Source organism: Rana temporaria, chromosome 1, assembly GCF_905171775.1.
Source record: "Rana temporaria chromosome 1, aRanTem1.1, whole genome shotgun sequence".
Taxonomy (NCBI): Eukaryota; Metazoa; Chordata; class Amphibia; order Anura; family Ranidae; genus Rana; species Rana temporaria.
The window spans coordinates 551,763,800-551,789,513 of NC_053489.1; the positions used below are offsets into that span (position 1 = coordinate 551,763,800).

The following is a 25,714-nucleotide window of genomic DNA, read 5'->3' on the forward strand; positions in this document are numbered from 1 at the left end:
ATACTACGCTAAAAGTCCTGGTTAGAGTCCTTTACAAGGCCCAGGGGAGAGGTCTTCTTTAAGTAGGAACCCATATCCCTGAAGGTTGGCACACAAAACACGCCTTGAGGGGTGAAGATTGGTTCTGTCTGGTTTCAGCAGAAAAAGCTGCGGCGGGGATAAGGTAAGAGGAAAGGAGTCCTAAAAATAACTTAAGGACCTTTTCTAAATGTTGATTACCGCCACGGGGAGGGGGGGGGTAGAGAGATGAGTTTTGTACTCACCATGCTCCATACAGTGTCAGTTCCTTTGGACAAGCACACTGAATACCTCCGCTGCAGAGCTCTGCCTGATAGATGGCTGCCTCTCCCTCCTCTCAGTCGGATCCCAAAAACAGGTAGTGCTGTTAAACAGGAAGCCTTAAAAAGACAGGCTGCAGAGTTTTTTTCTTTTCTGGCTATGAGAGAAGGTCCCCTCACCCCAGCGCCGCCACAATTTGCCCTAGGTATAGTGGCAGGATTAGATCACGCTGCACTCACTACAGTAAAGTACCTGGAGCATTTAGGATGGATCGTAAACCTACAAAAGTCCTCTCTACAAGCCCAAAGAAGGGTAGAGTATTTGGGCATGATCATAGACACAGCCCAAAGCAGGGTATTCCTGACATACCCAAAGATCAAGTCTCTAAAGGACCTGATCCACAAGGTCAAGGCAAAGAAAGGGCCGTCTATTTGCCTTTGCATTAGGCTATTAGGGAAGATGGTGGCCATCCCTTACGCCCAATTTAATTCGAGACTACTTCAAGGCAGTATCTTAGCTGCCTGGAACAGGAAGATCCAAGCTCTGGATTTACCCATGCGCCTATCTCCACAAGTGCAACCAAGAACTTGCGGAAAGGAAGATCCTCTCTCCCAGTCACCTGGAAGGTGGTGTCTACGGATGCCAGCCTATTGGGCTGGGGAGAAGTGTTAGAAGAAGCTTCAGCCCAGGGAACCTGGGCCAAGATCGAAGTGAGCCTGCCCATCAACATACTGGAGATTCGGGCAGTATATCTAGCCCTCAGAACCTGGACACACAGGTTACAGGGCCACCCTGTTTGGATTCAATCCGACAATGCTACTGCAATAGCTTACATCAATCACCAAGGAGGCACCCGCAGTCAGAGTGCTCAGAAGGAGGTGAATTGGATTTTGGCATGGGCAGAAGATCATGTTCCTTGTCTCTCTGCAATCTTCATTCCAGGGGTAGAAAACTGGCAGGCGGACTATCTGAGTCACCAGCAGCTGTCACCAGGAGAGTGGTCTCTCCACCCTGATGTCTTTCAGACCAAATGTCAGAAATGGGGGAACTCAGATGTAGACCTGCTAGCTTCCAGGTTCAACAGGAAGTTGAACAACTTTGTATCCAGGACGAGAGATCCTCTGGCCTACGGATTCCCTGGAATCAGTTCTCACTGATCTATTCCTTTTTCTCAGATCTCTCTCTTATAAAGGCTACTTTGCAGCATCAAGAAGGAGGGAATTACAGTAATCCTAGTGGCCCCAAATTGGCCCAGAAGGCCCTGGTACGCCGAGATCATAAAGATGGCGGTAAGAAGACCTTGGATGCTCCCGCTTCGTCACGACCTGCTGTCGCAGGGTCCAGTGTTCCATTCTTCCTTGCAAAGCTAAATTTGACGGTCTGGCTACTGAGACCCACATTTTGAAGAAACAACTCATTAATGCTAGAAAGCCAGCCTCCAGGCTTATCTACTATAAAGTCTGGAAGGAATATATTTTCTGGTGTGAAACCAGAAGATAGAATCCTCAGAAGTATGACATAAGTAGGATTCTCTCCTTTTGCCAGTTAGGAGTGGATATGAAATTAGCCCTTGAACCTATTCACCATATTCCTTTGATCCTTTTGAGCAGGAAATTGGCCTTTTTGATCTCTTCTGCAGGGAGAGTATCAGAATTAGCAGCTTTTTCTTGTATAGAGCCTTATTTTATTTGTCTCAAAGACAAGATTGTTCTATGATTTTTACCAAAGGTGGTGTTGGCTTTTCATTTGAATCAAGATATTGTTCTGCCTTTTTTTCCTGATCCGTGGACAGCGGGGGAAAAGTTATTGCACTCTCTAGATGTAGTGAGAGCAGTAAAAGTGTATCTGCAGGCAACCGCTCAGATACGTAAAACGGATGTTTTGTTTATTTTGCCAGATGGTCCCAAGAAGGGACAAGCGGCATCAAAATCCACCATAGCTAGGTGGATTTGACATGTAATTATTCAAGCTTATGGTTTAAAGAACAGGATTCCTCCTTTTTCTGTTAAGGCGCACTCTACCAGGACGATAAGTGCTTCATGGGCAGTGCATCAGCAGACTTCAATGGCTCAGATCTGTAAAGCTGCAACTTGGTCTTCAGTCCATACATTTTCCAAATTCTATCAAGTAGATGTGAAAGGACACGAGGATGCCGCCTTTGGACGTAGTGTGCTGCTGGCTGCAGTATAGGGCTTCTTGTCCGTAAGCGGCCTGCTTGATCTGTATCTCCCACCGTTCATTGAGCATTGCTCTGGGACGTCCCATTATGTAGTGACTGGCTCTGTGTCCCGTGGTGTACGATAAAGAAAACAGGATTTTTATAACAGCTTACCTGTAAAATCCTTTTTTTGGAGTACACCACGGGACACATAGGGAACCTTACTTCTTTGCTACAAAACTGAGGTACTTCCCTGATGGGAGGGGTTATATGGAGGGGAACTGTCTTTCATTGGTTGTGCCAGTGTCCAATCACCGCTGGTGACCCTTAACCCATTATGTAATGACTGGCTCTGTGTCCCGTGGTGTACTCCAAGAAAAGGATTTTACAGGTAAGCTGTTATAAAAATCCTGTTGTTACAGTGTGACAATGTTCTGATTCCGTCTCCCAAATGTTTTTCTGTTGTTACCCTGTCACATGCAAGTTATGATGATCATAAATGGCCATGCCAACACTCATTGCAAAGGAATGTTCCACCATTGTCACTCTCAGAAAGCTTACCCTGAGCAAAGACACAAAGCCATCATAGGAGTGCATGCATCTATCCAGGCAGTGACTGCAAAGAGACTGGAGGAATTCAGCAGGAGGAGAAGGCTAGAGGAAATCGGAAACACTGAGAGGCAAAAGGGGATGAAATCTGGATTTTCCTCTTTTTTATAGTTCTTTAAAAATCCTAAAGGCCATTGAACTAAGATTTATATCTACTTTAATGTGATGAGTTCATGCCTTGGGGCTTTGCTTAGTATCTTCACAATTTATGAATTATTTATTGAGGAAAACATAGATCCAGTCATTGCTAATATATCCCTATTAGGATATAAGTCGCCTAGTTGTTATGCAGATCCAATAACTTCTATATTTTATATATTTATATTCATGCAGATCTGAAGCTGTGATTTCACACAAACTTGGCTTTCTGTATTCTTGTTGTGGGTCATTAAACATATTGAAATAAGAAGGAGGTCAACAATGTCAGACTCTGTATTTCCTGTAAGCAATAGAAAATATTCTCCAGAGTATCTTTATCTCTCCATCCATCCCTGTGGGCTTGTCTGCAATAGGTAGGCAATTCAAGAGGTAAATAATATAAACGACTCAACCAGCCTTACCTGGACTTACCTGGACTTTCTGGACTTGCTTTGGGACACTTCAACTTTGGGACACCATGTTAGACTGAGACATGCCCCATTGGCCTTGGTTATCTACAGCATTTCTTCCAGTTTTCCAGATTTAGCAATATCTGTAGGCATTTAACATGCTATAGACGTCTTCAAGCTCTTCAGATGATTTAATATGTGGCCAGCTACTATGTATGCCAAACGTTTTACTCCCTAAAGCAGCAATATTGCTGTTAGTGCAGAGAGAATATTTTTTCTGTTTTTTTGTAAATTTGCAGTTAAAGGGTTTGTGAAGGTAAAAATTTGTTTCCCTAAATAGCTTCCTTTACCTTAGTGCAGTCCTCCTTCAATTACCTCATCCTTCCATTTTGCTTTTAAATGTTCTTATTTCTTCTAACTACACACCGTAATGTGAGGCTTTCTTCTGGTGTGGAGAAAGCCTCTTGAGGGGGGCGAGCAGGAGTGTCAGGACACTCTCTACTTTGCAGATAGAGAAAGGAGCTGTGTGTTAGTGGGCGTCCTGACACCCCTGCTCACCCCCTCCCCCCTCAAGAGGCTTTCTCCACACCAAGGAGAAAGCCTTGCATTACTGTGTGGAGTTACAGACAGAAGAACAGGAAGTGAGGATTTCTCAGAAGAAATAAGGACATTTAAAAGCAAAATCGAAGGATGAGGTAAGTGAAGGAGGACTGCTATTTAGGGGGAAAATAATTAACCTTTACAATCCCTTTAAGCTTAGGGAAGATAAAAATAAAAAGATTTGCCTGGTGTGAATGGAAAATTTTAAGTGAACATATGTTAACTGGACTTCCAGTTGTATGCCACCAGGTTGCCGCTACTTCTTTATGTTCACAAATGTCAGTGATTGGAAATTCTCAATACAATACATTTATTTATTTCAGGTAGTTATTGTAATAATATATATGAATTGCGCCCTTTCAGTTATATAGCACCATCAATTTACGCAGCGCTTTTACATATACATTGAACATTTACATCAGTCCCTGCCCTCAAGGAGCTTACAACCTAAGGTCTCTAACTCACATAAGGGGTTATTTACGAAAGGCAAATCTACTTTGCGCTACAAGTGCACTCGCTGTAGATCTGAGAGGAAGCTCTGAAATAAGGGGATGCTCTGCTGATTTTATCATCCAATCATGTGCAAGCTAAAATGCTGTTTTTTATTTTCCTTGCATGTCCCCCTCTGATCTACAGTGACTGCACGTCCAAGTACACTTGCAGTGCACTTGTAGTGCAAAGTGGATTTGCCTTTCCATAAATAATCTCCATTCATACTGTACATACTAGGGCCAATTTAGACAGTATCCGATTAACCTACCAGCATGGCTTTAGAGTTCGGGAGGAAACCAGAGAACCTAGAGGAAACCCACGCAGGCACAGGGAGAACATGCAAACACCAGGCAGATGGTGTCGTAGTCGGGATTTGAACCAGCGATCCTTTTTGCTGCTTGGTGAAAGTGCTAACCACTACACAACTGTGCTGCCCACAATACATAAGATATAACCTTGAAAAAATGTGCCTTTTGTTGTATGTTTGGTTTGAGAAATCCAATTTGTTATTATTAAAGTGATTTTAAACCTACAATTAAAAAATAAAAATACTTACCTGCTCTGTACAATGGTTTTTCACAGAGAATCCCCGATCTTCCTCTTCTGGAGTCCCCGCCAGCGCTACAGGCTCCTTCCAAGTACCCCCCCCCCCCCAGCAATTTACTTGGTAGAGGAGGTACTCATGCAGGATCGCTCCCGAGCCCCGCTGGGTTTGCCCCCGCCCCCCTCGTCATAGGATTTGATTAACAGCAGCAGTAGCCAATGGTTCCCCTGCTATCATTCTTTCTAGTGAGGAAGGAGAGATCAGAGGCTATCACGCACAGTGCCAGATTTAAATATGACTTGGGTAAGTATAAGGGGGAGGTCCTAGACAAAAAAGTTTTTTTTCACGCTAATGCAGAGTATGCAATAAAAAAAACCCTGAGGCTCTATATCCTCTTTAAGTCAAACAAATACAAATCTGCTAACTTCTATTAAAATGAATTCTACTTAAAATGTGCTGCTATAGTCTACAGCCTCTGTGGCCTGTACACCAATCTAAGCCAACACAACACCTCTGCTGCACTAATATCCCATGCACTGTTGAAAGTCATACCTGAGTTTTTCCCTGCTGAAATTCAGAACACACTCTTATCTTATTGAGATCAATCAGTGGGTGTTCTGTGGTCCAGTGGGGGAGAACCCAGATGGGTTTGATAACATTTCTTGAGATATTTCTTGAGATATTAGTCAAAAAATATGTTACGAGGCGGCACAGTGGTGTAGTGGGTAGCACTCTCGACTAGCAGTAAAAAGGGTTGCTGGTTTGAATCCCAACCACAACACTACCTGCCTAGAGTTTGCATGTTCTCCCTGTGCCTGTGTGGGTTTCCTTCAGGTACTCCGGGTTCCTCCCACACTCCAAAGACATGCTGGTAGGTTAATTGGCTTCTGACTAAAATTGTCCCTAGTATTTGAATGTCAGTTAGGGACCTTAGATTGTAAGCTACTTGAGGGTAGGGACTGATGTGAATGTACAATGTATATGTAAAGCGCTGTGTAAATTGACAGACCTATATAAGTACCTTAAATAATAATAATAATAATAATACCCCAATTTATCACCTACCCCAACTTTCCGGGAGCCTGGCGGGGAGGGCTGACCTGACTCTTTCCAAAAAAATACCTCCTCCCAGCATTCATAGCAGCAAATCTGATTGTCTGAGAAAGGTATGTTTATTGATAACCTGAACTCACTGTAGCTCATCATATTAATGTCAAAGGAAACAGTGCAATCTACTGGCAAAAGGGAGAAGCCACAGCTAAACAGGATTAGAAAAAAATCATTTGACCACTAAACACTACAAACTAGCCAGGCTGGCTACCACCCAGCACAACTAAATTTACCTGTAGCCCTGCTTTGGGACAAGGGTGCTACACCAACATTTAATAATTATGATATGTGCCTATTGTACCATGTACTTGTGTTAAAAAGTATCCTGTTCTCTCTGTATTTCTTCCTTTGTGTAAAATACATGGTGTTCTCCGTCCTTTCTTATTTCAAAGTGACCAGATTAGGCATGAGAGCACACCTATCTCAGCTTGGTCAGTTTTCTGGCTGTGCTGGCAGCACGTCCTGCCTGTCCTCCAATGATCAGACTACTGCAGACACTCCCCCTGCTCAGCCATTCACTGGGAAGATTAGCGTACTGCTGTTTCTCCACCCATGGATAAATGTGCATGCTTTGTAGAGATGTATTTAAAAGAAGTCCAGCCTGAGCTTGTTTGGCTGGGCTTCTCCTATGACCTGTGACCCGTTTTCTACAACGAGCGGACTGGTTCCAATATACCAATATCACCAATATCAGTCCAGGCACACTCTGAGAGTCTGGACCCACCAGGTTCCTGGACTGATGGCTGTCTCAGCGAGGTGCTAAGAGGGCCGTTCCCCCACCCCTCCACAGGTCAGTGCTCCAGTGAGAGTGGATGAGCAGAACAGGAGAACTGCTAACTGACAGGCAGCAGCTCTCTGCTCGGGGAGCCGAGAGAACTGAGCCATTGGCGGTGTTTGATTCCTCGGTTCTGAGTATAGAGACGCCGGGGGGACAGATGCAGCATTTGACCAATGCTGTATCTTTCTAGATAAGTATGATTATGGGAAAAAAAATCCCATACTTTTTTTATATGTTTTTGCCCAGAAATACAGTCTAAGAATCCCTACAATGGAACAGTGAATATGTATGTCAATGAGGAATATATTAGTAAAAAATTGTCACATACTGTACACGTTATGCTGTAATGGGTTATCTGTTTCACACTTTTCTATTATGTTTAGATTCCCAGGTTGGTGTATTACGGGTATGGAATGTTTCAAAGACAACACCTATAGATAATTTCAAATTGAAGAAGACTGGTTTCCATGCATTACATGTCCTCAACTCCCCTCCCAAGAAAAAAAGTGAGTATCTCCTACGAAGTGTCTAAACAGAAAAGGCATACAGTGTTTCTCTGAAAATAAGACCTACCCCAAAAATAAGACCTAGCGCTATTTTCCAGGAGGGCTGCAATATAAGCCCTTGCCCGCAAATAAGCCCTAGTTTGAAGTGCTTGTGTGCTTTTCGGAGAAACACAATATAATCCTGATATGGCAGTGCTGTGTGTATGTCTCTAATCTCCTGGCTGTTGGCGGGGGATCTCGGCCACCCTCCCTGTAGTGTTCAGAGCGGAGACCCCAGCCTGAGGCTTGCCATGGAAGCACCGGGTGTCGACAGGGAATCTCGGCCACCCGCCCTGCAGTGTTCAGAGTGGAGAAGACAGCCTGGGGCTGGCCATGGAAGCACCGGGTGTTGGCGGGGGGATCTCGGCCACCCGCCCTGCAGTGTTCAGAGCAGGGAAGACAGCCTGGGGCTGACCATGGAAGCACCGGGTGTTGGCGGGGATCTCGGCCACCCGCCCTGCAGTGTTCAGAGCAGGGAAGACAGCCTGGGGCTGACCATGAAAGCACCGGGTGTTGGCGGGGATCTCGGCCACCAGCCCTGCAGTGTTCAGAGTGGAGAAGACAGCTCGGGGCAGGCGATGGAAGCGCCGATATACGGTAAGGGTGTTTGCACAGTTGTATTGCAGCAGCACCTTTTCCAATATATGATCCTTTTACTGGTATGTTCCCTTCCCCCGGAAATAAGCCCTAATGTGTTTTTGGTGTCCAAAATTAATAAAAGACCCAGGCTTATTTTCAGGGAAACACGGTATATGAAAATGATTGTACAAGTTATAAAGAAAAAAAGCTTTTCTCCATAACAGCTTGCTTGCATTTTCACACATTTGCTGTTTATAGAAAGTGTGATTAGTACAGACAATACCCACCTTCTGTACACACAATCACATCATTTAGTGTTTAAAGCTGAAGTATAGCTCAAAAAGAAAAGAAAAAAAAAAACATTCTCTAAAGCTCTAGTGTGCTAACTTACCTGTAATGAAGAATGACCTACGTTGTGCAGGCAGCTGGATCCTGTAGATTACACAAGTTTTCACAATAAGGAATATGAATTTTTGGGCACCAAAATTAAAACATAATAAGAATTATTCTAAAAGCATACAAGTTTTATAAATACATATGTTATAAAAACAAATGCACAACATATTATTCAACAGGAAAAACCACCACAAAGTACATATCTTCATCACATAAAAAGTGTGTAACTTGTGAGTATAAGACCCAACGCGTTTCAACTCTCCAGGCGTATGAGTCTTTTTCAGGGGGTTAATACAGTGATGGGCTAATGATCACAAAATAGGAGTTAGGATGAGCGCATTCACCAACAATATCCTGAAGAGAATAGTTCTGGAACTGCACAAGGAACGCCCAAAGGTGCACATTCAACCCAATAATCCTAAAGACTTAATCATATTGGCCAGGATGGTGTTACACTTGAAGTGGCAAAAACTGCAATAAAAAAAATAAAAGTAGATAGAGAAATGAATTTAAAATCCATAACCTCGGTCCACATGTTGCATGCAAAAAAGAAAAAAGCAGAGCCACTTTAACCGACCAGTACACAGGAAATGCCATTTTACAGTAACTTTATAAAGACAGTAGCTTCATAAATAAAGATATTAACACCCGCAGTCCTGGAAGATGAGAGCCAGGAGGAGGATCCATGTTGTGAAGCTTTCTCCAACATCCAGGGACATCCTTCAATATGTATCGGCGTATACCACGCACAGGCGTATAGCAAGCACCCTAACTTAAAGCGGGGGTTCACCCAAATTTTAGTTTTTTAACATTACATCTAGCAGAGCCAGCATAGTAAGGGCATTTACTTTCGGCAGGTAATTTTTTTTTTTTCTCCGTACATACCTTTATATTCTGTTTTTGTCCAGGGCTTCCAGGTTCCGATGACTGCGGGACTGGGCGTTCCTATCCTTCGGTTCGATGATTGGCGGCTTGTGAAACAGGTGACCTGTCGCACAACGCACATCACCAGATGTCGGGAAATAGCCGATCTGCGAGTCGGCACTATACGGCGCCTGCACAGTCAGCTCTTCACGGCGGGCGCAGGCGCCGTATAGTGCCGACTAGCAGCTCGGCTATTTCCGGAAATCTGGTGATGCGCGTTGTGCGACAGGTCACCTGTTTCACAAGCCGTCAATCATCGACCTGAAGGATAGGAACGCCCAGTCCCGCAGTCATCGGAACCCTGAGGCAGGGATAGGAACGCCCAGTCCCGGAGTCATCAGAACACGGAAGCCCTGGACCAAATCAGAATATAATGGTATGTACGGAGAAAAAAAAAAAAGACCTGCCGAAAGTAAATGCCCTTACTATGCTTAGTCTAATGTTAAACATTTGTTACCTCCACTTTAAATAGGGAAGTTTCAGGAAAAAAACTTTCCACAGCCCCCTGCGTATAACACGCAGGCACAGTTTACCCTCTATTTTCAGGGTAAAAAAGTGAGTGTTATACGCCAATAAATAGTGGGGCAGATCCACAGAGCGAGTACGCCGGCTTATCTACTGATACGCCAGCGTACTTTCAAATTACCCGCGTCGTATCTTTAGTTTGAATCCTCAAACCAAGATACGACGGCATCTGGGTTAGATCCGACAGGCGTACGGCTTCGTACGCCTTCGGATCGTAGATGCAATACTTCGGCGTCCGCTGGGTGGAGTCCGCGTCGTTTTCCGCGTCGGGTATGCAAATTAGCTATTTCCGACGATCCATGAACGTACGAGCGGCCGTCGCATTCTTTTACGTCGTCTCTAGACGGCTTTTTCCGGCGTATAGTTAAAGCTGGTGTTTTGCGGCGTATAGTTAGATTTGCCATGTTAAGTTTGGCCGTCGTTCCCGCGTTTAATTTGAATTTTTTTTTTTTTTTGCGTAAGTCGTCCGTGAATCGGGATGGACGTAATTCACGTCTATGTTAAAAAAAATGACGTCCTAGCGACGTCATTTAGCGCAATGCACGGCGGTAAATTTCGGGACGGCGCATGCGCAGTTCATTTGGCGCGGGGACGCGCTTCATTTAAATGAAACACGCTCCCTAATCGCCGATTTGAATTCCACCGCCAGAGATAGACTACACCGCCGTAACTTACGGCGCAAAATCTTTAAGGATTCGATTTAAAACCAGGTAAGGTACGGCTGCGCGGGTGCAGATCTCTGTGGATCTGCCCCACAGTATGTTAGCTCACTAAAGCTATAGAGAATGTTTTTTTTTTTACTTCAGCTTGGAACCTCATGCAGTGTTGGCATTTCTCAAAGTAATTCACAGTAACCAGGGTGAAGTTTATATAAAACCTGCTCTGGGAAAATATCAGTATTGCCTTTGCTGGCCTTCTTTTTTAAAAAGCAAGTTGCTTGGCTGACCGATATCTAGGAATGTTGGATGCTTGTCTCCTGCCTCATTCTGTAGTTTTATCCTCCAAACCCTTACATCACTGTCCTATAGTGATGTAGAGGTGAAAAGAGGGTGCACAATGGGGAACAGAGGCATCTGACGCTCCTGATTTCTTTAGAGAGGTGACAAGTTCTCTTTAATAACACAAAGTTTTCATTAGTATCCTATTTATTACAATTCGGCAAAGAAGTACACATATTTGTATTAATGAAGCCCTGTACACACGATCGGTTTGTCCGATTAAAAAAGACCGATGGACTGTTTTCATCGGACAAACCGATCGTGTGTGGGCCCCATCGGTTTGTTTTCCACCGGTGAAAAAAAATAAAACATGTTTTTAAATTTTTCCTATGGATAAAAAAACAATAGAAAAAAACGATCGTCTGTGTGAAAGTCCATCGGTCAAAAATCCACGCATGCTCAGAATAAAGTCGACGCATTCTCGGAAGCATTGAACTTCATTTTTCTCAGCACGTCGTAGTCTTTTACGTCACCGCATTGGACACGGTCGGATTTTTGACCGATGGTGTGTAGGCAAGACTGATGAAAGTCAGCTTCATCGGATATCCGACGAAAAAATCAATCGGATTAGATTCCATCAGATATCCGATCGTGTGTACGAGGCTTAAGGCTCCAAATCATGCTCTGTGCACTGTGCATTTCCTTCACCTGTCTTGCGTTAAAACATAGAAAATACAGTATAAAAATAACTGTCATTTAGTAAACAATCTGTAAAGTTTTGGGAATGTCTTATAAAGGGTCTTCCACCCAAAATTTAAGCCAGGTTTACCATAACTTTGACAGTAAAATCATGTTAAAACTGCTTCAGCTACTACCAGAATTTATTGTTTTCATTATTATTATGTTTTGGTGCAGGTATATTAAAATGCATAATTGTTCTTTAGTTTGTTTTTTTATACCAATGCATATGTAAAAATGATTTTTTATAATATGTATTTTGAATTTTATGGTGTGTCTTTTTTATCTTAAAGCGGGAGTTCACCCGAAATTTTTTTTTTAACATTAGATTGAGGCTCATTTTGTCAAGGGGAATCGGGTAGTTTTTTTAAAATCGAAGTAGTACTTACCGTTTTAGAGAACGATCTTCTCCGCCGCTATGGTCTTCGGGACTGGGCGTTCCTATTTGATTGACAGGCTTCCGACGGTCGCATACATCGCGTCACGAGTAGCCGAAAGAAGCCGAACGTCGGTGCGGCTCTATACGGCGCCTGCGCACCGACGTTCGGCTACTTTCGGAAAATCGTGACACGATGTATGTGACCGTCGGAAGCCTGTCAATCAAGTAGGAACGCCCAGTCCCACAGCCCATACCCGGAAGCGGCGGGGAAGATGCATCTCTAAAACGGTAAGTACGGCTTCGATTGTAAAAAAAAACACCCGATTCCCGATTCCCCTTGACAAAACGAGCCTCAATCTAATGTTTAAAAAAAAGGTTTTTAGATAAGCGACGCTTCTTGTATGTTCTACTTTTATTTCACAATGCATTGCATGATTTCTATCCCACTTCTCTTCACTTCCCCTCTTTTTCCCTACCCCCCCCCCCTTTTTTTCCTCTTTCTCCCCCCCCCCCTTTGCTGTACAACTTACTATATATAGCAAAGTTATTAATCTGATTATTCAATGCTATCTATGGTATTTATTGCATCCATTATCATTTGTTACACATTGTGAATTTGTTATATTCATTTTTGTTCTTATTCAAAAAATTCAATAAAATATTTGGAACCAAAAAAAAAGTTTTTTGGGTGAACCTCCACTTTAACTACATATTGAGGTTTATTTACTAAAACTTGAGAGTGCACCAATGGGCTTCCATGTTTGTTTGTTTTTTTTTGTCAAAGCTTAAAGGGGTATGTAAAGGTTTGTTTTTTAGTTTCGAAATAGATTCCTTTAAGCTAGCGCATTGTTGGTTCACTAATTTGTTTTCTTTGTCTGAATTTCTCACTTCCTGTTCCTCCTCAGTAAGCTGTTCTGGCTGACTAACCTCCAGCCAGATGATGGTGGAAAGCTTACTGAGGAGAAACAGGAAGTGAGAAATTCAGACAAAGAAAAAAACATTTAGAAGGGAAAAGGAAGGAAAGGGTAAGTGAACCAACAATGCACTAGCTTAAAGGAACCTATTTAGAAAATAAAAAACAAACCTTTACAACCCCTGTAATTGAACAAGCTGATTGGTTACCATGCACAGCTGCTCCAGATTTTGCACTTTCCAGTTTTAGTGTATTTAATATTCATTTAAGCTTGAGATACAGTATATATATATATATATATATATATATATATATATATATATATATTTATTGGCGTATAACACTCACTTTTTTACCCTGAAAATAGAGGGTAAACTGTGCCTGCGTGTTATACGCAGGGGGTTATGGAACCTTCTTTTCCTGAAACTTCCCTCTTAAAGTTAGGGTGCGTGTTATACTCCGATAAATACGGTATTCAAATTCAAAACATCAGCTTCTACCTTCAGCTTGGTCAGTTAAGCTTTGAAAATGAAAGGTAGGAGATGATTGGTTGGCATGTACAGCAGCTACAAAATCTGGCTGCTCTAAGTCTTAGCAAATCCCTCTGATACATGTTACAGAAGAGGGCCAAAGGAGGATTACTGTTTAATAGATTAGCTATTGTACTATTCTATTGTACCCCTCACAAATATACAGTCTAGACACAGCTTTATATTTTGCAGAGTGATAAATGCCTTGTTTTTTGTTTGTTTTTTCCCTCTAATGAGCATTTTTAGCACAGTCCCCTACGAAGAACCACCACACATCATCCACTAGTGAGGCTGTCCCCCCTCCCACGCTGACACAGAACCACGCCTTCTCACTGCCTCCCGGTCATGCTGTGTGTTGTTTCATGGATGGAGGAGTTGGCCTTTATGACATGGGTGCTAAGAAGTGGGATTTTTTGCGGGATTTGGTATGAAGTTTTTTTTTTTTAAGTAACCAATTGCCAACTTTAATAATCTTAAGGTAGCATATCAGATTCAGTTTTGGTCTGTTTGGATGTTTATTGAATTTTTTCAAAAAAGAGTGTTTACAACTTAGTGAAGGAAGCCACATGAAGATCCCACATAACAGAAGGACGAGGCACATACAGAGGTGTAGAGCATACAAGAAAAAGAAATCACGCTGTTAGGCAAACCAGAAGCATAATCCACAACGAATATAGTATAAAACACAATCGGATTGTCCAAAATATAAGCCCAAATAGAGTATCAGCGCTGTTGTGAGCAATTGTACATTCTTTGATGATATTACAAATGGGTGCATTGCATATGGAAGATTCTGTTTTTTTTAACCACTTAAGGACCACCGGCACGGCTGGGCACAAGGGCGTACATGTACGTCCCCTTTAAGAACGCAGCCGTGGGTCGCAAAGCGCGCCGCCGGCCCGAAGCTCCGTGACCGTGCCTGTGGGACCCGCAGGCCCGATCGCTGCCGGTGTCCCGCGATCGGTCACAGGAGCTGAAGAACGGGGAGAGGTGAGTGTAAACAAACCTTCCCTGTTCTTCTCTGTGGCACTGTCATAGGGAACGATGATCAGTGACTTTGCACGTCCAGCCACGCCCCCTACAGTAAAGCCGCGTACACACGATCAGTCGATCCGATGAGAACGGTCTGATGGACCGTTTTCATCGGTTGACCGATGAAGCTGACTGATGGTCCGTCGCGCCTATACACCATCGGTTAAAAAAACTATCGTGTCAGACCGCGGTGACGTAAAACACAACGACGTGCTGAAAAAAACAAAGTTCAATGCTTCCAAGCATGCGTCGACTTGATTCTGAGCATGCGTGGATTTTTAACCGATGGTTGTGCCTATTAACGATCGTTTTTGACCTATCGGTTAGAAATCCATTGGTTAAATTTAAAGCAAGTTGGCTTTTTTTTAACCGATGGTTAAATAACCTATGAGGCCCACACACGATCGGTTTTGATCGATGAAAACGGTCCATCAGACCGTTGTTCTGTTTAACCTATCGTGTGTACGAGGCCTAAGAATCACTCCCTTAGAGCACACTTAATCCCTTAGCGCCCCCTAGTGATTAACCCATTCACTGCCATTGTCATTTTCACAGTAATCGGTGCATTTTTATAGCACTTTTCGCTGTGGAAATGACAATGGTCCCAAAAATGCATCAAAAGTGTCCGATGTGTCGCAGTCACGAAAAAAAAACGCTGATCACCGCCATTAGTAGTAAAAAAACAATTATTAATAAAAATGTCATAAAACTATCCCATATTTTGTAAACGCTATAAATTTTGCGCAAACCAATCAATAAACGCTTATTGCGTTTTTTTTTTTACCAAAAATATGTAGAAGAATACGTATCAGTATACGTATGAGGAAAAAATATGTTTTTTTATATATTTTTTGGGGGATATTTATTATAGAAAAAAGTAAAAAATATTTAATTTTTTTCAAAATTGTCGCTCTATTTTTGTTTATAGCGCAAAAATAAAAACCGCAGAGGTGATCAAATACCACGAAAAGAAAGCTCTATTTGTGGGGAAAAAGGACGTCAATTTTGTTTGAGAGCCACGTCTCACAACCCCGCGCAATTGTCAGTTAAAGCGACGCAGTGCCGAATCGCAAAAAAGGGCAAGGTCCTTTACCTGCATAATGGTCCGGGTCTTAAGCAGTTAATGAGAACATTCCGTGACACATACCAGAACCTGAGCCAGAGAACCTGACCACATTTGGTTTTGAAATGTAAATTAAGGCTTCATTTAGACAGTTGGGGGGGAAGGGGGCAGCAAAAATATGCTGTTGAGCTGCCTTTTTTCCATCCACCCCCCCCCCCTTAGGCAAATGGGGAAGTGCCACCCCAGCACAAACACAGTGGGCCAGATCCACGTACCCTGGCGCATATTTCCGTTGGGCGTAGCGTATCTAAGATACACTACGCCGCCGTAACTTACTTTTTTTTGTATCCTCAAAGAATGTGCGCCGTAAGTTACGGCGGCGTAGTGTAACTTTGGCGGCGTAATGGCGCGCAATTCAAATGGATGTGATGGGGGCGTGTTTTATGTAAATACGTCTTGACCCGACGTAAATGACGTTTTTTTCCAACTGCGCATGCGCCGTCCGTGGGGGTATCCCAGTGCGCATGCTCGAAATTAAACCGGAACAAGCCAATGTTTACGACGGTGACGTCATTCTACGCAAAGCTCTATTCGCGAACGGCTTACACAAACGACGTAACATTTTCAAAATTCGACGCGGGAACGACGGCCATACTTAACATAGGATACGCCTCATATAGCAGGGGTAACTATACTCCGGAAAAAGCCGAACGCAAACGGCGTAAAAAAAAATCGCCGGCCGGACGTACGTTCGTGGATCGCCGTATCTAGCTTATTTGCATACTCAACGCGGAATTCGACGGAAACGCCACCTAGCGGCCAGCGGAAAAATGCACCTACGATCGGACGGCGTACTAAGGCCCCGTACACACGACCGAACATGTCTGCTGAAACTGGTCCGCGGACCAGTTTCGGCAGACATGTTCGGTCGTGTGTACGGCCGATCGGACAGGATTCCAGCGTACATTTGCCCGCCAGACCATTTTCGAGCGGACAAATGCTTCTAAACTTGCTTAGAAACATGCCCGCTGGAATCCTGTGCGTCGGACATGGTCATCTGTACAGACTTACCGTACATGTCCGAGCGGCCGCCATCCCTCGCATGCGTCGAATGACTTTGACGCATGCGTGGAAGCATTGACCTTTCAGCGTCGCGCACGTCGCCGCGTCATCGTCGTGGCGACGGCGCAAACACGTCACCGCGCTGTCTGTCCGCGCGGATTGTCTCTCATTTCTGTATGATGGTGTATACAGCCATCATACAGAAATCTCCGGGCGGACATGTCCGCTGAAAACGGTACGGCGGACCGTTTTTAGCGGACATGTTTGCCCGTGTGTACAAGGCCTTAGACGTACGCCTGTTGGATCCATCCGAGATGCCGTCTTATCTTGTTTTGTAGATACAAAACAAAGATACGACGCGGGAACTTTGAAATTACGCGGCGTATAAATAGATATGCCGGCATAATTCTTCTGTGAATGTGGCCCAGTATATGCTGCCCCACGGAAGAAGACCCACTTCAATGAGGCCTCATATATTTGTACAGTCGACAGGAAGGGGTTACATTTGTGTTTTGGGATTTGAAAATAAATACATGTTTTTAAAAGATTGACTTTATTTAATAAAAAAAAAGCAAAAAACATCCAGTTATCTTAAATGTTGGGATGATTTAGGTTGGTTTAATTTGACATTTCATGCTGTGTAGGGCCACATTGAAACCATCTTTGATTGCAAATTCAAACCGGACGATCCAAATTTATTGGCTACAGCATCATTTGATGGTACAATAAAAGTCTGGGACATCAACACACTGACAGCCGTGTACACGTCACCAGGAAATGAAGGTGTTATCTACTCTTTGTCCTGGGCACCAGGTAAGTTGTTTGTCATACTGAGATTCTAAAGTGTCCATTCTATTAACACACAGTCTTTCATTTAGTAATCATTTACTTTCTTCCTAGGAGATTTAAATTGTATAGCAGGTGCAACATCAAGGAATGGAGGTTTCATCTGGGATGTTAAGAAAGGGAAAATGATAACACGATTCAACGAGGTAGGAGCTTTTAAATCAAAAGGTCTTCAGTTTGCCAGCTAATCATGAATTTTGTATTTCTTGTATTGTCTTCTAATTGCCAAAGTGCCAGTATGTTGGAATCTGTAAACATAGAGCAAACTCAAACATAGCTGCAGCGGGTAAGAATTAAAATGATGCCTTGTCTACATGTATAAACCATGTAATCAGGGCCGGCCCTATGATGGGACCAGGTGGTACCATAGGTACCAGGCGGCATTTTTAGGGGGGGCAGCATACTGACACCTGCCAGCCAGCCCGTTCCGCCTGCTCCGCTGCATGTGGGGAGCGCGGCGCCGGGCTGCCTGTGAAGACACTCGCAGAGGGGGGGGGAGCAGTCAGCGAGTGAGCGGGCAGGCGCCACTGCCTGTGAGGAGCCCGGCGCCCCTGCTGTTAGTGGTGACAAGAGCGGGCAGGCAGAACATTTCTATATACATGTATAGAGCCATGACAGGTCCTCTTTATACTGCTTTATACATGTATAGAGCCATGACAGGTCCTCTTTATATTCCTATACATGTATAGAGCCATGACAGGTCCTCTTTATACTCCTATACATGTATAGAGCCATGACAGGTCCTCTTTATACTCCTATACATGTATAGAGCCATGACAGGTCCTCTATATACTCCTATACATGTATAGAGCCATGACAGGTCCTCTTTATACTCCTATACATGTATAGAGCCATGACAGGTCCTCTTTATACTCCTATACATGTATAGAGCCATGACGGGTCCCCTTTAGTTATCATGATATAAAATAATGAATGTGGGGGCCTTTTGGTGGGCGTGATTTTTTTTGGGGGGGGGGGGGCAGCATTTCATTTTTGGTCCCAGGCAGCACAATGTCTTGGGCCGGCACTGCATGTAATAGCTCTAAACATAGTGCCAGTAATCAGCTTATATTACTGCTACAGTAAGAAGAATGTAAATTAAATATGACAGCAATCACATGACAATTATGTTCACAGGAAAAGCAGACAAGAGGGTAGGACAAGTACATTAAAGTGGATGTAAACCCACATTTTTTTATTTATTTTTTTGCTGTCACAGTGTAGAGTATAAGATTTCCTATCATCTGTGCCCAGTCTTGCCACAAAGAGTTAATCCAGCTCTGAGCAATCTTCTTTTTTCAGTGAGATAAACGGACAAACAGGAGAAAACTTTTGTCTGTTCTTCCCCCTTGCTGTGAGTGACAGGTTATTTACATATCTCTTGCACTAGCCTGAGACAGGCATTATTTTATAATTCCCACCTCCACTCCTTATCTGAAGTCATGTGGTTACTTTTCTGGATTTTGACTGGATGTTAGTGATCATAGCAAAAATTAGTGTAAGGAATACACAGGGGAAAATGCATGTTGACAAGGTGAGTGTAGAGGTGGGCGGGGAGTCTACTGACATCACGACTCCACCCACAGAGCTCCAGACAACAGACCCACCCACAGAATCTGCAGTTTTTCAGTTCTTATAACAGACAGAGGGGAGACATTTGACAGGTAAGGATACACACAGGAGGCACATATATACTTATAGATCAGCACTATGGCAGTAGTTTAGAAAGGATGAGAGTGGCTTTACATCCACTTTAAGGCTGGTTTCACACAGGCTTTGTAGGCCACATCCACCTGCTCAGCAGGGGATCTCCCCGATGAGTAGACGGATGGCAGGTCCTTGTCCACTCTGCAGAGCGGACACGGACACAACCCTGCTGTTCTCTATGGGGTTTCAGATGGAAACGGACTGCCTGTCCATTTCCATCTGACTGTCATTTGATCCAATCCGTTGTTTTTGGTGGTCAAGATTGGATCTGATACACTGTATCCACTGACATCAGCTCCATAGAGAGCATGGGATGGTCTGATCAGGTCTGCCTGAAATACTGACAGGCGGACCTGATTGGATACCCCATGTGAAAACAGCCTTAATTTTAACAGGGCCAACTTTACCAAACTGTGCTCCATGCTTAATGACACTAAATGGGAAGATATTCTAGTAACTAAAAACATGGAGGAAAAGTGAGAGTGCTTTTAGGTAATGGCATTTGCCAGTGTATTCCAAAGGGCAACAAATATAAAAGAACTAAGGCTAAACCTGGGTGGCTAAATTCTAATGTAAAAAGGCACATAAAGAAATAAATCTGTCCTTTAACCACTTAAGACCTGGACCAAAATGCAGGTAAAGGACCTGGCCAGTTTTTGCGATTCGGCACTGCGTCGCTTCAACTGACAATTGCGCGGTCGTGCGATGTGGCTCCCAAACAAAATTGGCGTCCTTTTTTCCCACAAATAGAGCTTTCTTTTGGTGGTATTTGATCACCTCTGTGGTTTTTATTTTTTTGCGCTATAAACAAAAATAGAGTGACAATTTTGAAAAAATAATAAATATCCCCCAAAAATATATAAAAAAAATGTTTTTTTTTCCCTCAGTTTAGGCCGATACGTATTCTTTTACCTATTTTTGATAAAGAAAATCGCAATAAGCGTTTATCGATTGGTTTGCGCAAAATTTATAGCGTTTACAAAATAGGGGATAGTTTTATTGCATTTATTTTTTATTTTTTTTAACTACTAATGGCGGCGATCAGCAATTTTTTTCGTGACTGCGACATTATGGCGGACACATTGGCCAATTTTGACACATTTTTGGGACCACAGCAAAAAATTCTATAAAAATGCATTGTTTACTGTGAAAATGACAATTGCAGTTTGGGAGTTAACCACTAGGGGGCGCTGAAGGGGTTAAGTGTGACCTCATATGTGTTTATAACTGTAGGGGGGCGGTGCTGGACGTGTGACGTCATTGATCGCCTTTCCCTATATCAGGGAACAGACGATCAATGACAGTGCCACAGTGAAGAACGGGGAAGCTGTGTTTACACACAGCTCTCCCCGTTCTTCAGCTCCGGGGACCGTTCGCGGGACTCCGGCGGCGATCGTGTCCGCGGGTGCCGCGGTCACGGAGCTTCGGACCGGGTCGCGGGTGCGTGCCCGCGACCCACTGCTGGGCACTTAAAGAGGACGTACAGGTATGTGCTTGTGCCCAGCCGTGCCATTCTACCGACGTATATGTGCAGGAGGTGGTCCTTAAGTGGTTAAAAATCATAAGACTGAGGGGACACCGGCAACATTACAACACTACAAAGAATGCATTCGAAAATGTAAAGCCGCGTACACACGGCCATTTTTAATGTCCTAGAAAAAACTATGTTTTTATCGTAGTGTTTCTTGTCAAGGCTGCCTTGCTTACACACGATCGTGAAAAAAAATGCTAGAGCAAAGCACAGTGACATACAACACGTACGACGGCACTATAAAGGTGAAGTTCCATTCAGATGGCGCCACCCTTAGGGCTGCTTTTGCTGATTTTGTGTTAGTAAAAGTTTGGTGAGAGACGATTCGCACTTTTCAGTCTTCGTGTTTTTCAGTCTGTTACAGCGTGACAAATGTGCTATCTCCATTACAGACGCTAGTTTTACCAGAATGAGTGCTCCCGTCTCATAACTTGCTTCTGAGCATGCACGTTTTTTCCCCGTCGTTAAAGCCTACACACGACCAATTTTCACAACGTGAAAAACGACAACGTGAAAATTTTTTAATTTTACATTTTTAATGCCCATTTGTCACGTAGAGAAAAATGCTCTGGAGCCCACACACGATCGTTTTTAATGACCATTTTAAAAAATGGCATTTTTCACGCCATGAGAAACGGTCGTGTGTACGCGGCATAAGAGCGTGATCAGGGCAGCAAAAATAGACCATGAGAGACACAGAGGAAAGGAGAGTAAAAAGAATCCCAAGAAATGTGTTTAAATATATTAATAGTAAAAAAGCTATGTCAGAGGATATTGGCCCCATAAAGGATGATCAAGGGAACTATTACCAAATGTGTCTCTATCACCAAGAGCATCAAGTGTATGTCCAAACCAGACAAAAGAGGTAGCCGCTCAACAAGGCTACACATCTTATTTTGCTGCTATATAATCAACTTTAAAATATTTGATATTCATTGTGATTTTTTCTTGTTATAGCATGGAAAAAATGGCATTTTCTGTATCTCTTGGAGCCATAAAGATTCTAAGCGCATTGCCACATGCAGTGGAGATGGATTCTGGTGAGTGGAGAAATCAATGATTTGGGCTTTATGATTCTCACTTATCAAAGGGTTTGTAAAAAAAACTACTACTATTGCATAGAATAGATTGTGCCTTATCTACCAATTACAAATCTTTACTGGATAAACATAAGTTTTAGTCTAACAATACTGTGAGACAATATGGATTGTCTGAGAGAGTTTTTCGTTTTGGCATTTTAATTAAAGCCCAACTTAAGGAAATTTGGAAGTTCTCCCTTGCAGTATGGCTGCTCTGCACTGCAAGGGCTAACTGCTTGTTTATTCTAAGGAAGTTGTGATGGAGCTAAATAAAATGATTATTTTTGTGTTTGTTACTTTTTCCTAAAACACTCAAATGTTGCTTTTCTTTCTTATATTGTTTTATTTCTTGATAAATATATATGTGTGTGGGTATTGCAACAAGTGTTATTATCCTTAAAAGAAGTTATGACAGAGTTACAGCAGATCTCAGCTCGGAGTGAAGACAAAAAGACAGATGGTTTAACTATTAATACTAAACAGCTGTTACCCCTCCTCCCTTCTTCCACCGAAGAAGCAAATATGGCCCTGAGTGAAGGACCCTGTGAGTCTGAGAGTAGGACCTCATGCCAAGAATAAACGTCGCAAGAAGGAAGCCATATATGGACTAAGCCAATCAAATGTGCTCATGTGAATGATGTCATTCTGTCTATAAAGCTATGATAATAAAGGGTTCGGCCTCTTGACAGTCGGACACAGAAACAAGCAAACTCTCCTCGTGTCTGCATGTTTTCACAATTTGAATCAGGGGCAGTCTAGGTTGCTCTGGTGTTGTGCCAGAGAACGTCTATTTCAAAGTATAAAAGCACTTTCATATACAGTGCCTTGAAAAAGTATAACTACCCATTGAAATTTTCCACATTTTGTCACGTAAATGTATTAAATTGGGATTTTAGGTGATAGACCAACACAAAGTGGTACATAATTGTGAAGTGGAAGGAAAATGATAAATGGTTTTAATTTTTTTTTTACAAAAAAATATCTGAAAAGTGGGGTGTGCATTTGTAGTCAGCCCCCTTTACTCTGATACCTCTAACTAAAATCTAGTGGAATCAATTGGTAAATAGAGTCCATGTGTAATTTAATCTCAGTATAAATACAGCTGTTCTGTGAAGCCCTCAGAGGTTTGTTAATGAACCTTATTGAACAAACAGCATCACGAAGGCCAAGGAACACACCAGACAGGTCAGGGATAAAGTTGTGGAGAAGTTTAAAGCAGGGTTAGGTTATAAATACATATCTCAAGATTTCAACATCTCACGGAACACTGTTCAATTCATCATTCGAAAAAGGAGAGTATGGTACAACTGCAAACCTACCAAGACATGGCCATTCCACCTAAACTGACAGGCTGGGCAAGGAGAGCATTAACCAGAGAAGCAGCCAAGAGACCCATGGTAACTCTGGAGGAGCTGCAGAGATCCACAGCTAAGGTGGGAGAATCTTTCCACAGGACAACTATTAGTCGTGCACTCCACAAATCTGGCCTTTATGGAAGATTGGCAAGAAGAAAGCCATTGTTGAAAGAAAGTCATAAGAAGTCTTGTTTGCAGTTTGCAACAAGCCATGTGGGGGACACAGCATGTGGAAAAAGGTGCTCCGGTCAGATGAGATCAAAATTGGCCTAAAAGCAAAACACTATGTGTGATGGAAAACTAACACTGCATATCACCCAGAACACACCATCCCCACCATGTCTGCAAAAGACTTGAGACTGGGGCAGAGGTTCACTTTCTCGCAGGACAACGACTCTAAACATACAGCCAGAGCTACAATGTAATGGTTAAGATCAAAGCATATTTATGTGCAAAGCCCTGTACACACGACCGGGATTGCTGGGGGTATAAAGTCCACCGTGGAATCCCGACAGGAAAACCGAGAACCTGCTCAGTAAGTTTGCCCGTGTACACATGACCGGGTTTCCCGTTGGGAAAACTGCGGGGTGACCTTTGCCCGGGAATCCCGGCCGTGTGTATGCTCCCTCACAATGTTTTCCCATAGGAAAACTGCCGGGTTTAAAACCGCCGGGAATCCCGGCAGGAAAATAGAGAGCAGGTTCTCTATTTTCTCGGCAGGATTCCCAGCAGTTTTCCTGTCAGAAAAACTGCGAGGAAGCATACACACGGCCGGTTTTCCCGGCCAAATGCTCTCCTGGCAGTTTTCCTGGCAGGAAAACCGGTCGTGTTTACGAGGCTTTTGAATGGCCCAGTCAAAGTCCAGACCGGAATCCAATTGAGAATCTGTGGCAAGACTTAAAAATTGCTGTTCACGGAGGCTCTCCATCCAATCTGATAGAGCTTAAGCTATTTGGCAAAAATGTCACTCTCTAGATGTGCAGAGCTGCTGATATACTCAAAAGACTTGCAGCTGTAATTTCAGCGAAGGGTGGTTCTACAAAGTATTGACACAGTGGGGCTGAATACAAATGCAAATACAAATACACCCCACACTTTTCACACATTTATTTGTAAAAAAAAAAATTGAAACCCATTTATCATTTTCCTTCCACTTCACAATTATGTGTCACTTTGTGTTGGTCTATCACATGAAATCCCAATAAAATACATTTACGTTTTTGTTTGTAACATGACAAAATGTGGAAAATGTAAAGGGGTATGAATACTTTTTCAAGGCACTGTACCTGATCCTCCACTCCCTGGTAGACGCTCCCCCATGCTACAGTGATAGACTGTCCCTCTGCACCATTATGTTATGGACCCTGCATTGTTCTTGATGACATCAGGACCATAGACCACTGGAGTATGGGCGAGAAGACACTAAAAGGACTGGTATCGTAGTGCAAAGTATCTCCTATGCCCCTAGACCTAAACAAGCAGTAAACCCTTTGGGAGAATTTTCAGATTTAGATATACTTTACGTGAAACTTTGATATATTAGATTCGCTCATTGTATTAAATTTGTTATTCTGGTTCATGCATTATAAAAGTGAGAAATGTTTATTTTCCTTTAAAATTGTTTCAGCATTATTCGCACAATTGATGGGAAGGTTTTGCACAAGTATAAACACCCAGCGGCTGTGTTTGGATGTGACTGGAGCCAAAACAACAAGTGAGTCAGAGGTTCTCAAACTGTTGGGTCTCGTCTATGAGACCTACTGCGTAAGCTAGGGAGGCTTTTTATTGCAGACATTAGTTTGTAACTTATGTATTCAAATAGTTGTTTTACAAATTTTCTTTACTGCAGATCCAATGTATATAACAGTTTATAGTCACCGCTTGAACTTGCTTTGGCTATTCCTGAAGATAGGCAACGAATATTTAAGGCTTTCTAGAAAAACTTTTATGTTTCATGCACAATGGACTTAAAAATTGCTGATTCCACAAGAGTTTTGTGTTTTTCCTGTAGAAGCAACTCAGTGTTATCCTATATGTCCATGCACATTAGGACGTTAAGAGGCATATTTTAAGCTCAGCGTTTTGGGGCAGTCGTTTTCTGAAAAAAAAACAAAAAAAACATGCTAAATGCTCCTAAATGCCTGTACAAAAATGCTCCATATAAGAGTTTATTTCTGCCAAACGAACTGTCTTTTTTTAATCCCAGTATGCATTAACTCTGATGCCGCGTACACATGATCATTTTTCGTCATGAAAAAAAACTATGGGCCAGATTCACAGACAAATACGTTGCGCAGCGGCGGCTCAACGTATCCCATTTACGTTACACCACCGCAAGTTTATAGCGTAAGTGCCTGATTCACAAAGCACTTACCTGTAAACTTGCGGCGGTGTAACGTAAATCCGCTCGGCGCAAGCCCGCCTAATTAAAATGGGGCGGGCACCATTTAAATT

The 25,714-nt window shown here is 43.0% G+C and overlaps 1 protein-coding gene across 6 annotated transcripts in view; it reads left to right on the forward strand.

Annotated features, from left to right (window-relative positions):
- Positions 1-25,714, forward strand: part of WDR17 (WD repeat domain 17) — a 168,208-nt gene that overhangs the window by 64,294 nt on the left and 78,200 nt on the right. For 5 of the 6 annotated variants that reach the window (XM_040333663.1, XM_040333619.1, XM_040333636.1 and 2 more), the window contains 6 exons: positions 7,502-7,624; positions 13,823-14,010; positions 17,387-17,555; positions 17,643-17,734; positions 21,784-21,866; positions 24,888-24,974. In XM_040333663.1, coding sequence (XP_040189597.1) covers positions 7,502-7,624; positions 13,823-14,010; positions 17,387-17,555; positions 17,643-17,734; positions 21,784-21,866; positions 24,888-24,974 — 742 coding nt within the window. The remainder of the gene's footprint in view (positions 1-7,501; positions 7,625-13,822; positions 14,011-17,386; positions 17,556-17,642; positions 17,735-21,783; positions 21,867-24,887; positions 24,975-25,714) is intronic. The other variant, XM_040333628.1, reaches the window with a different exon arrangement.